The following is a 13857-nucleotide window of genomic DNA, read 5'->3' on the forward strand; positions in this document are numbered from 1 at the left end:
AGGGTATGGAAGGAAGTTGGATAACTTTTCTGCACCATATAATTCTTCTGGATGAGAATTTAGCATTGTTAGATCACAGGAGACAAATTGAAGCCTACTATGTCCCAGTGAACATTATTCTTTTTGCAGTCATACTGAAGGAACAAGTTTGGGATGTTTTGTTCACACCTGCAGTCACACAGATGGAACATTGTTGGGATGGTCTTTTCACAAATGCAGTCATACAGATGGAACATGCATTGGTTGGTTTGTTCACAGATGCAGTCATACAGGCTTGGTTGGAATGAAGAGCATTACATTGGGGAAGCTGGTGTACAAGTTAAGGGCCAAGTTACTGTTCACTAACAACAAGTTCGAGATCCAAATTTACGAAATATAATTTAAGCAAAGGCATTGAATATAGGAATAGCCAGTTTACGCACAGTTCATTTTCACAATAATTCCAATGGTTATTTGACAAACTTGAGGGGCAAAAGGAAAGCATGCAAGCATGTACGCACAGGCACACACTTGATCCGTCTATGCATTAGATTTGCATAGAACCCCAGTTAATGTGAATCATGACGTGAAGCAGTAGAATGAGATTGGATTTTCTCATACATCAATCCTATGAAATACGATTTGGTATGCTTCATAATCAAAAGTTATTTCCAACAGCTACAAGAAAACATTTCATTAACAAAAATGAATCATAATATAAATCTTTATCAATATTCGCCCTAACATTTGTAGCCGTTTTCGCCAAGGGGAGGTTCCGTTGTGTCCAATTGGTGTCGTTTTCGCCAGGTTCCGTTTTGCTTTGGTGACGTTTTAGCCTGCACCCTTCGTTTCTGCGTACGGGAAAATTAGCAATCGAGTTATGAATGAGTTGTCGTTCTTGGTTATTACAAAATTAAGAAGCTATTTCGAAATATGTATTTGTTGTTTCGATATTTACTCTTTTATTTGTATGACAAAAACTGGAGGAAACAGAATAATCGCGAAGACATAAAGTTTGGTGTTTATAATTTTTGGGATATCTTTGTCTCGTGTTTTACCTTCTCGCTCTTTAAGTAAGATCACAATTCATTAAAACTGGAGTCCTAAGTATACAGTTAAAATGGCGATGAAATTGTGGAAGCTCTGAGGATAAAACATTTTGTGTTTACCGGGAAGGTGCATGTTTTTACGTATATCGTATATTATATAAGTTGTGCAATAGATGTTTGGGAAAGAGTCCCGTCCGTTCCCCTTCTTTCTACCGCTGAGTAACAGAGGTAACGCAATGTGGTTTGACCGTATATATTTGTAATGAATGGTTTGGCTATTAGTTATATTTGTGGGTTCTCTTGTAATTGTTGTGTTAGGTTTTGTTAGTATATATAAATTTGCAGATATTATTTTGGATTAGAGAACGGGAGGAACTCTTACTGATTTTTGAACCACACATCAAATTGCAAAGTCAGTGGTAATACAATGAATGCTTTTGCAATATTGATAATTTGAACTCGCTGAACTTCGTTGAAGACGAAGAAGCTATTTCTCTCACAGACTGAATGTGGTTTACAACTTGTTCAGAACTTCAGATTACGCCAGTGCGCAGCTATCTGGCATACTGCTTTCGAGTAATGATTGTGTTTACTATTTGTATTGGATCCACAACCCTGATTAAATCTGACACTGTCTTACTGAATAGGACATCAATTATGCGTAAGTATCGAGCTTAAAGGGGCACTGATGCGGAGCAATTTCCGTGGACTGGTGTAAACTTTTGTTATTGTTTTTCTCCCGTGAGTACCCGGATGATATCCCAGAATTCGTGACTGGTTCGTGACCTCTGCTGCGCAGTCCGTAAGCGCAATTGATAGTTTAATTATAGACAGATCAACTTAGGTGAAGTCATTTTTACTTCATTACAAATGTATTATGAAAACAAATGAAACACTTTGAAGGTTAATCATCTGCCAGTGGTAGAAATGGTAAAAAACAATTAGGACGGAAAAATAACGAAGCCAATGTACGTCTCTATATTTTGTCTCATAACCCTAATTAGTTTATTGTCATATTTATATGATTCTGAAAATTAATAAAAGAACACGCGATCTGCTTATACTTATAGTACATTTCTAACATAACAGCAACATTTATACATCGTATAGATTGTGAATGTGGATCCTATTTCACACACATGCACGATCTAGTGTGTGTTTTCTGTCATACAGATTCTGCTGAATGCTACAACAAATAGATTAAAACAAAATGCAAATAATGAATGTAAAATAGACTAATTTTATAGCAACAATGTCAGGCTACTACCTTGTTCAGGAATGTATCCATCAATATCCACGTAAAAGAAATTGTATTCCATTCATCTGCAGCTGGTAAATAATCCTGCTCTGTGTCGCGTGTCTTACAACTGTCTAATTTGCAAAAAAGTAACACATCGTTTGACGTCTTTCGTTGGTGAAAACCAGATAAACCTCTCATTGGTCTCCCAAGATAGCACACCTGGCAACTAACTGTATGATGTCCGCTATTCTAAGTAATTTAGTTAACCAATAATGAGCAATCAATCAATCAACGCAAGGGTGGTTAATTCTTTGAAGGGAGGAAGTTGTTTTTGCACTCACACTTTACGACAGGGTGTAGTCATCTACACACACTGCCTTTTGACAAATCTGCCAGAAGATAAAAGTAATTAATCAATCAGTGTGTTATCGGTTAATCCTTTGATCGATGTTTGTTTTTGTAACTCAGCTGATAAACCCTCTTGCATCACTTACATGCACATATTACATAACATACAATATATTTGCCATTACAGACCTTAATTTATAATGTTGAGTATTTACTCCAGACAGGAGAAATGCCAAATGGGAACCTTTGTTGAGTAGCCGAAGTGGTGTTACTACTAATTATACCTGTTATGAATTCATTAATTGACCATCCAGAGAATGATGACAAATAACACGTGTAGGTTTACACCATCAAACGCGAGTTACAGCAAGGAAGATGTAATCTCTGTGTCGCATGCAGCCTGAAAACACTTATGGGCCGAAAGTGTTTTGAGGATACCAACGGAATTTCGTTACATAAGGAATACATACAGGCATTTGCTGTGTACTTGGGTAAATAGGTGAAAAAAGGGGGTTTTTTTACGTTAGAAAATTTTCAGATTTCTCTACCGAAGGCAAAGTAATCGTTTATTGTTTACGAATACAAATAAATCAACTGTGTGTTTTTATTATCATAAATAGTAAACCATTGTAGCTACCATAGCTACCAAATTTTTACGTATGATATTTGCTATCACAACTGAACCAACACTCAAAATTACTTAAATATAAAGCTTTGCAATCTTCCGGAGGAAAACAAATGGCTTGCTACGTGCCTGTAGACATCATATTTTCATGTAACATGATTAAATATCGAGGTTAAAAACACAGAAATAGGATCAAATTGAGTAACTATACCATCCAAGCATCCGAAACAAACTACACTGCTGGGATATTTTGTTACGATCAGACAAGGAATACCATGGATATTTTTAAATAATGGCATATGATGGGCATCCGGCCTCCTGACTCTTTTGGGTGAAGAAATTCTGCTAATATGGACAGGAGCCCAGTTCCTTTGTCCGTCACGGTCGAAGGAGCGGGCGCTGACCAATTTGCAGTTTGATTTCGTAATTAGACTGTTGGCGAGAAACATCATTGGCTGCACATCAGTGCCCCTTTAAGGCACTTGTACTAGTGGGGTATCACTTGATTTTGTACATAGGATACAGAAGGTGGGAGGGGGTAATCTTACTTTGTAGGTAAATATTAGGAGGGGTCATTTACATTGTACATGCTTCTCCATTAAAAAGTCAACTGCATCATTTGTGATGGTGTGTTGTAAAGGTGATGTTTGTGTAGTGATATTTTAGAAACTTTTAATCTTTTTTGTTTGGAAATAAAGCATTGAAATACAGTACTGTATTTACAGTGTGTGATTGATACCTTGGTCAACCAAACCCTTTTCTTGCATCTTACAATGGCCATTCCACAAATTGCATATGTTTTCATCCGTTTAATTTTTTTTATTCTCTGTTTAGATAAATACATTTCATGAAAGTTTTAGTTTTCTGTGACGTTTGAGAAAATATCCGAAAATATGAAAACCTGTTTCCATTTGCATGTATATCCATTGTTTTCAGTGATATATAGCCATACTCCCCTCTCTCGCAGTTGTGGTGATATATTTTTGTCAATAATGCAATTCTGTCAGTAAATCACACTGAAAGAAATCCATAATGTGAGGCTTCTCTGATTTACCATAAATCAGTATTGTTTGCAAACATGAGACATTTTGAGTCATGGAATGTACAAATTCCTTGTGTTAATGTAACAGTCACTGCTCTGGAATATGCTTGGTCTGTGAGGATGTGAGCAACATGGCCTCTCCAGTTCATGCAACACTCTATACTTGTCATATGATCACAATATGATGGTGATTGGGTGGCTACAATGAATACCTGTCTGAAAGCAGTACCCAGATAGCATTTGGTTTTGCTCATGCTAAAAATATTGTAAAAGTGGAAATTGTGGAGGCAAGGAGACCTATTTATAACACAATTCGTTGCGCAGGTGCATGGCATGCAGTGATTCTATTATCATGAGTATTGATATCTTTGATGCATTCTGAAGATATCCCTTGATTTGCCATTTCCCGCATTTGTTGGTTCGCATTGTATCTTGACGCATTCGTCAATGAACATTTTCTTTGAAATGATGTGAAACAGTGGTTATGGTTTGGACACCTTTTAGCAGACTTCTGTTTTTGTTTTTCACACTGATGGAGTTTTGATAGAGTTAAGACATCGGGTTCATCTGTCTGACTTGGTCAGACACCCATTGATAGTCTTACCTGCCTTGTCAGAGACCAAGCTATGCAGCTCCCGGCCTTGTCAGAACTGAGCAGCTCTTCTGTCATCAGCACTGCAATCAACTAAACATGATGATGACTGAATGAGATGTATTTGGGTAGCCTTTGCTTTTGTGTTGTTGTTTCAATATTGCCATAGAGATACCCATTTATTTGGGTGACATCCATGCCAACACTGTGAAATGAAATCTCTCATGTTTAGAACATTGTTCAATCATTACTGAATGCACTTTCATATGTTGGTTTACTTGTTGCTGTCAATCCTTTCAGATTACAGGTAGAAACAAGTCTTCAGGTTTCCTTGCCTCTCCGAAGCTCCAGTATCTGGTTCTTACTCTGTAGTTCCATTTTGTATTTTCACACTCAGCAGGAACCACAAATAACCTCATCACCAAGGTGATGGAAGGGTTTCAACAATAATCTTTCATTTTCTTTTAATTTAGTTTACAGGACAATGGATAATTAGCACTCCTGTTGATCATTAAATCAGGAGTGTGTATTGGACCAGGAACACCTCCCATCAATGTATGGTGTATAACACTTCCAACAGTCTTCAGACCTTCCCAGTGATTTCTTACAAAGATCACTGCACTAAAGTTTTGATGGATGGCACAGAATATTCGGCAGTATGGTTGTCAACACTTTTCAAAAGGAACTGTCAGTTTATTCCTGTGTTTCTATTTGGTGCCTGCATGTATTTATCTGTGGTAGGGGAACAAGTGTGGTGTGTTTGTGACATTGCTGCATGTCTTTATGTCCTTGTTACAGTGATCATGACATCTGCTGCCATCTTCACATGTTATCCTTTCAGCCACAGAAGAAACTATTCTTCAAACGTTTTAAAGGAGGTAGCATTGTGTCATCGTTATTTTCCTGCAACATACCAACAAGAAGACATATAGTTTATTACCAAGGTTCTTTTTTGAGATTTGGGTTTTCTGCAAGATCGATATCATCCTCATCCTCCTTGACATCTTAGGTCCATGGAAACTGAACATTTGATAGATTGTTCAGTTGCTGAAGTAAAACTCTGGTCTCTGTACATCTGATAGGATTTTGGCATTTTTGCTGATCAGTGTGAGGTTTAGACAGATGTGCTCTATATGCCTGTGGAAGGAAGGTTCCCAAAACAATTGAGGATTTCTAACAGTAACCATAGCCCAAGACCACTTTTTTCCATCAGTAGCCAAGGCCTTAGACTATGTATTTACAAGATTTTTATTGTTGTTGTGTAAAGCCATCCTCAGCAATATTCCACCTATATGACCTGATCTGTTAATGGACTAGCAGGCAGTCCAGGAATCAAAAGCATGAACATCGATTTACACATCTGGGATATGATGACAAATGTCAACCAGGTTGGCAAGCCTTACCCAATCCTGTTGGTTACCTCTTATGACAAGTATGGATTTCTGAAAATCAGTGCTAACCCGGATCTTCAGAGGCAATTTCTGATGTTACCAAGGGCCCTAGGCCAGGTATTTCTAGCTGCTTAACCAAGGATTTCCAGCAGCAACCATGGCCCTTGACCAAGGACTTCCACCAGTATGCATGGTCCTTGACCAAGGACTTTCTGCAGTAACCATGGCCCCTGAACAAGGATTTCAGCAGTATGCAAGGTCCAAGTCACAATGAGTGGCATTCTGTAAGCTGCTGGTATAGAGATGACACAACTTTATGGAAGATCGGCTTCTTTATTTTAACAATTGTGGCATTTCAGTATAGGTTCTTATACCATTTGTTCTTGAAAACATTATGTGAACATATACCGAAACATCGCAATTGTTAGAATATGAAAGTTGATCATCCATAAAGTTGTGTCATCTCTAACTGGATATCAGATATTTCTTTTGGTAAGAAAGTCCCCATAACAATGATATTCAACAGTCAAACACTTTCATATTGTTTTTTGGGGGTTTTTTTGTTTTTGTTTTTGTTCCACTTCACAGTGGTATTTTTATTTTCAGTGCATGGACAGGACAACTGTGTTAAATTCTCATGGACAGATCCAATTGTAATGTGGTCAGGAAAGTTTAGAATTGTTGACAGTAACTATAGCAACGACAACCTGGAATAAAGCATGGTTAGCATATTTTTCTTGTGATGCTGAGAAGCTTTGTTCTTCATCATGGCAATAGGAAAAATGCCAGTTCCTGGTGTCTGTGCTCTCATTGCTTAAGACCAAAAGAAATGACAAATGAACCTGAGGTTTCATACTGAACACTATCACTATTTATTTCAAGTGAATGTGCACTGGGATTGAAACATGAAACTTCATCATGGCATGTGTAACACTTACCACCCTCTACAGAGGTGTCTTTTTTATATACAATGATTGCACTGTTTACAGGATAATGTGGTATTCAAAATGTTAACTCGCTGACTTAAGTGGTATTACTGGATTATCGCCTTATTTTCAGTAAAGTTTTTGATTAAACATCCTTACATCTATTCCAATGCTGAACTTTATATTTTTCAATTAGCATCAAATTTGCCTGGTTCATCTGAACCATGTTCAAGTCATTCATGCATATTTTGGAGTGATGGGGTAGCCTAGTGGTTACAGCTTTCACCCGGGTTTGATTCCCCACATAGGTACAATGTATGAAGCCCATTTGTGGTGTGCTTGCCATGATATTGCTGGAATATTGCTGAAACACACTCAAACATGCATATTTGGAGTGATTAGTCATTTGCCATGTGTTGTCATAATCCTTGAAGCACAGAGAATAGGATGATACTTCAACAATTCTATTAATTACCATTTTTTGTGGTGTTCTTTTTCTGTGAACTAATTTTTTTCTACAAGTTTTTATGTACACAAGGTTTTTTCAAATGTCTTGACTTTAAGTTAGCTTACCCATTTTGGTTTTTTTTTGTTGTTTTTTTTTTGTTAGAATTTCTTTTTTTTGAACTAATTTTTTCCTGCAGGATTTTGTACAAGGACATTTTTTTTTCAGCTTTAGTGTTGTAATGTAACCCTTGCACACCTCATTTTTCAGGTTGAGTCTACTGAACCAGCAATATGTTGAAGCCAGGAAGTGTGAATGCAGTGTGCAAGCACTGGCTTGGCGGCAACTGCCTGCAAGGGGATCGATGTGTATTTCTCCATGGTAAGGATGGCACTCTCTTCTTCTCTTTTTGTACAGGTGGCACCATGACAGTCTCCTACATTCCTGCCTCAAAGGTTTGCTGGAATTAAGTTCCTATGTCTGTGCTTCCTTGTCTTTCACTAGGGTGTTATGTCTGTTTCTCATTTGGATTTCTTCCCAGACTAAGCTATAAAGCCATGATATTACTGAAGTAGTTTTAGAAGCTGTTTAGTTCAGACTTTCTCCTTCAACAGGTATTCTCAGGAATCAGTGAATTTGCTTCATTAGGATATCTCATGAGCAGAAAGGACTGTCAGCTGCTATGTAGTTATTTTTTTCTGTTTTCATCATGAGTTCTGGTAAGATATTTTTTTTTCTTTTCATTATCATTTTTTTCAATGAATCAACATTTCAGGACCAAAATCTGACTCTCAGGTGAGCCTTGCACCATCAAGAAGAAATCCATCTCTACAGACTGGTTCAAACACCGGTTCTCTTATGGGTAACTCACCTTTACCTGTCTTTGCAGATATGTGTGAATGCATGTGTGGGTTTTTTTGCTTGGTTTACTTTGTAGACATTTTTGCCTTCGAGAGAATTTCAGGTTTTAGCTTGACTGAGGTTGTGTAGTAGCAACACTTCAGAACAATATCATCACATGCATGATAGTATTTTAGCATCCAAATGTTAATCTGCAGATGTATTTCTGGGCAATATCTTTGAGACATAATTTCAGTAATAGAACCAGAATAAACTGAAGTAAAGTTCAACGCTGCAAGACTCATAATGTTCAAGCAAGCTATAGGAGTAGTAGAGTAGCCTAAAGGTTAATGTGCTTGCTGTTTATGTTAAGGGCAAGGGTTTGATTCACAGACAGGTTCCAGCTAATTCTGGTGTCCACTTAATCATATGGCTGAAATATTGCTACAACTTGCGCAACATAACCTACGCTTGTTTCTATTTGCATGTAGTGTGTTAGAACATGAATGATAGAATAGTGATGTTAAACAGCTTCACAATCTGAACATATTGCCTAATTATCAGCATTATGCATGTTAATTTTCACTCTAGACAATATTGGAGTGCCTATTGGTGTGATGTTGGTCTTTCAGGCACTCCAACAGTTATGCATTATGGACAAGGATCTGTAGCTATGCCCTATCAAATGTTACCTATGGGAAACATGGGTGGACAAGGTCTTGTACAGCAAGTGCCCACCAATTTGGCTGACCAAAGACTTTTGAGACTGCAGCTTTCTGCACAACAGATGACAGGGCTACAACAGATGCCAAGTGTCCAACAACAGGTCCCAAATGTCCGACATCAGGTGCCAAGGCTCCAGCAACATGTACGAGGTCTTCAGCGGCAGATGCCAGGCCTTCAACAGCAGATTCCAGGCCTTCAGCAGCAGGTGACAGGCCTTCAGCAGCAGATGCCAGGTCTTCAACAGGTGACAGGTCTTCAGCAGCAGATGCCAGGTCTTCAGCAGCAGGTGCCAGGTCTTCAGCAGCAGATGCCAGGTCTCCAGCAGCAGATGATGATTAACCCTGTTGGGTTGAACATGATTGGACAAAGTCATCCAATCTATGCTGATCAGATGATGTCTATGACTGGACGTCAAGGAATAGACGCAGATAATACCATGCGAGTTAGGGGTATGAGGCCTAAGAGAAAGTCTAGGTTTCACGATAGCTCAGAAATATTACTTCCTACGGGTGATGCTGTGCCAACAAAACCTGTTTCATTGATTGATGTGAATATTCCCATGATGTCATCGATGGGCGAGGCTCAAGACAACCTTGTATCTTTTGGTCAGACAGGAACTGAAATTTCTTCACTACAAATGATGCCCAAATCAGTGCTACATAATCGAAGGGATGGTATAATGGATGAGGAGCCACAGAGGAAGAAGTCACGATTCCAGAATGCTCCTGAGTTTTCAGATAAGGGCAGCGAGAAATTAGAGTTTGCAAGATCTAACCTGGAATATGGTAATGGTGATGGAGGAACAGGAGATGATGATTATGTGGAAGACTTTGTCGATGAGATAATGTCAGGAATTGGACCGAGAATAATTCAAACTGAAGATTCAAGGAAGAATAAAGGGATTTCATTCAAGACTTTTTTTAATCCAATGCGGCAGAGGTTGGAGAAAAACCCCAAATCAGGTAAACTGGGAGGTAGGACCATGACAGGACAGTCTGATGGTATGCAGACCAGAGATGACTCATGGACATATCAGAGAAACCAAACAGATGATTACCGGAAGGAAGAGCGTTTACGGAGGGATGTTGACAGTTTTTCATCACTGGATCACAGGAAGGATAATTTTATTCGGAGACAAAGGCAAGATCCTGAAGTCAGTCGGAAGGATAACTATTCAGGATATGGCACACATGAACTTGGGTACAGACGTGACAATCGACAAAATGACAGATTTGATGACCAAGAATACAGAGGAACTGCTGATGATGAAAGTTTCTCAAGAAGAGATTATCAGTCAAGATTCCGAGTCGAAAATGTCAGGGACACATATGGCTCAGAATACACTACTCAACAAACTGCTGTATCCAGAGACAATGGGAGTGCCATGAAAGAGTCTTGGCCAAGGTCACTGGTTACTGAGAATCCAAAGCCAAATCCTGATTTAGAACTTGGGGTCAAACCACCAAGAGAAGTCCAGTTAGGTAGACCTATGCCAGAATTTATTGAAAAGTTTATGAAAACTGCAGGTAGGTATGTAGTAGGGGTGCAGCGAGTGACTACAACTTACAACTTACCTAGCAACTGTGTGGGTCTGCTGCCACCAAAATTGAATGCAGAAACTTGGGATATCTTGACAAAGAAAGCTCAAAATAAAGATGAGATCTTGCAAGACCTTCAGAGATGGTTTGCTGGAGGAATCATTCCTCTGGTGAAACTTGCTGATCTTTTTGGCAACAACTTGCAGATTGTGGAGGATGTATGTCGTTATGTAAGTGATTCTTTGAATGTGTTCACATATTTATGTTTTCTGCTTTCAATTAAAAGAAGGATCCTGATGAGAAACTCACTTCATAAGAGGTATGGGATCTTGTGCAGAAGACATCAACCCATTTCAGGTTACTTGTTTGGTGACAGGCTTTCAGAAGACCTGGAACATATCAAAGCAGGAACTTTTCACATCCCTAGATCAGAGAAGGATATCAAGGACACAAATAACATTGATCCAGAATGTCCTGATTTTAAACCAGCTTTCTTTGCATCACTTGCTCTCCCTGGGGATGACGTTGACATAAATGTTTCCAATATGATCAACGTGGCATGTTCCAGCGATGGTAACCTTGCAGATTTAAGGGAGAAATACCGAATTCCTTCAAACTGCAGTGTATTAATCCCACCAAAATTAAATCCTGAGATTTGGAATCTTGTCTCCCAATCTGGTTTAGACCTTGACTATAGACTTCAAGATGTGCATATGTCTATTGCAGAGTCAATGGTTCCTCTGCTGATAATGTTGCAGTCAGTCCAGAATACGACGTACGATGAGAGTAATACCCTTACTCTCCTAACACACTCTCTGTCCCTTCTAGGAAATTCCATGTACCAGATCAACAGGATACGAATGGAGGCTGTCAAGAAAAGCTTGCCATCTCAGGTCCACAGTTACTGCAGTTTCCACTGGACTGGTGCTGAGATGGTCATGGTGGATGACAGTTAATGTAGACTGTTCATGTCATCAAACTATTCATTTGCTGTTGCATTTGAAGATCAGTGGATCAGAGTTGTGTCATCATAAGGCACAACATGCAGGTTCTCTTGTCATCTTCTGTGACATGACTGCAAAATACTGCATTTTAGTTGACACTGTCCTTGCAGGACTTTCTGCCTGGTAATAGTCAACATCATTTCAGTTGTTATCCATCAGCAAGGTGATGATCTTGTAGTGCATATGTCTCATCCTGTAGGTCCCAAGAAAGCCTATGCTGTTTGCCTTAGATGCAAATTAGTTGATGAGCTGGTCTTGCTTGGTGTCAGTCACAAGATTGTCCAGACAAGGTGTCAGCAACAGATGGAATATTTGAAGGGGTGGTAAATCAATGCATAAGCAACATCTTTTGTAAATATGTGAAAAATTGGGTGACTTTGTTGTTTACAGATTTGTAACATGATAATATGTGGACATGGTGAAGGGTTATACTCAAAGTTATAAGAACATGTTATATTCTCCTGGTATCTGAAAATGAATGTTTATTATACTTTGAAGAACTGAGCCATGGATTGCCTTAAAATGCTTTTGAAGAAATCACATAGGTCATTAGACAGTATCGTTAAAGGTTTTGTTCTGTGATCATAATTTATGATGCATGGTTGCATGTGAGCTACTAGTCCGATGCCATTGTCAGGTACATCTTGGAAGCCTTGAAATTTGCATTGCTGAGATGTTCCTAGGAACTACAACAAACATGAAATTGCTTAAACAGATGATTCTATGTGCAAAATATCTTACAAATTGTCACTGCCAAACAAAAAGAAAACATGTGGGATAAACTTTGTTTGGTTTTATGATGGTTTTAAGATTTTAATATCTTGTTGATATTATCATTAGTTTCACAAGAGGTGCTTTTTGTCATTAAAGTTGCAGTTTTCTTTAGACCAGATTGTAGATAGCTGCAAGTTATGAAGAGTGTGCATAGTGATCTGATTGCACATGACACCGGAACCAGACGTAATGTCATGTGCCATTGGGCAGACATAGCAGACACATCAAGAGTTTTGCTCTGCTATGGCATGGTGCTTAAATGCCATTCACTTAGCAAGAGGTGCTGTTTCTGAAACGTTTCAAGGATTTCACATCACACACACTCAGTACATGAGAATCAGTGTTTGATGTAATTCCAGGAGCACAGATGCCCACATTTTCAACTTTGTTGCCCATGGTTTTGAATCAGTCTGGGTTAAACCCAGTGCCATGAAAGACATCACCTTGCCATATTTTGGGGAACAGAATTATTCTTCCCCACTGCGCGTCTAGTCAGGTTTGGTGACCTTGATCGTCATCTCATGGGACTTTAGCATTTTACCTTGTCAGCAAGATATCTCAAGAACTGTTCACTGGATTTTCCTCATATTCAACACCAAGCTTTATCTAGGGAATGTGCTGGGCCCAGTTGATTTGGGTGACCTTCAGTTAATTTCCCATTTTAGGAGTTTCATACTCAGGTCACGGTCTAAGAGACTCTTCAAAATATTTTTGTGTTTGAACAAGTGCAGTATCAAGAGAGTTGAAAGTAATGTTTTTGTTGACATTTTACTTCATCTTAAACTACCACCTTCACTTTCATTTCTTTTTAAGTTTGATTTGATATGCGGCAGGGGATTATGTCACCTTAGTAACAGTGCTTGGTTACATTTTTTAACAGATCAGCATGTGATGTGGATGTGCCATCTTGGTTGAGAGTGATGATAAAACAATGTTGCCATAGATATGTTGGATCCCATGGGATAACCCATTATTATTATTAGTGTATTTTATCGATGACTATGGTGGATGTACTTCTTCACTGGTTTGGTAATACGTAGTTTTGTGATTTTTTCACTCATCTGTTTGGAGGTGCTTCACTGTAGACTAACTTGTCATAGAGATTGTCAGTTGTACAGAATATGAGATTTGTTGTTATTGCTTCTCAGGAGGGAACTGAATGCACAAATTTGTCCTGTGAGATGTGTTGATGTGACAACTTTGGCTTTAAATATTTTGACAACTGAGTTATGTTTAATAAAACATTTTCCAGTTGTTAAGAAACAATGTAATAAACATCATCCCTTCAATTCATGTTGTGCTTTTTTATTATGCTGTAGCTTATAATCGAGTCTAAGT

At 38.5% G+C, this 13857-nt stretch overlaps 2 protein-coding genes across 2 annotated transcripts in view; both read left to right on the forward strand.

Moving 5' to 3' along the window:
- Nucleotides 1–13857, forward strand: part of LOC137291894 (protein wntless homolog) — a 191275-nt gene that overhangs the window by 145492 nt on the left and 31926 nt on the right. The gene's annotated exons all lie outside the window — the stretch shown is intronic.
- On the forward strand, nt 1079–13808 carry LOC137291246 (uncharacterized). Its single transcript, XM_067822545.1, has 4 exons — nt 1079–1155; nt 7908–8018; nt 8413–8499; nt 9110–13808. Exons 2-4 carry the CDS (start codon nt 7931–7933, stop codon nt 11695–11697), a joined length of 2763 nt encoding a protein of 920 aa, XP_067678646.1. The 5' UTR covers nt 1079–1155; nt 7908–7930; the 3' UTR covers nt 11698–13808.

The sequence above is a fragment of the Haliotis asinina genome, chromosome 7, assembly GCF_037392515.1.
Source record: "Haliotis asinina isolate JCU_RB_2024 chromosome 7, JCU_Hal_asi_v2, whole genome shotgun sequence".
Lineage (NCBI taxonomy): Eukaryota > Metazoa > Mollusca > Gastropoda > Lepetellida > Haliotidae > Haliotis > Haliotis asinina.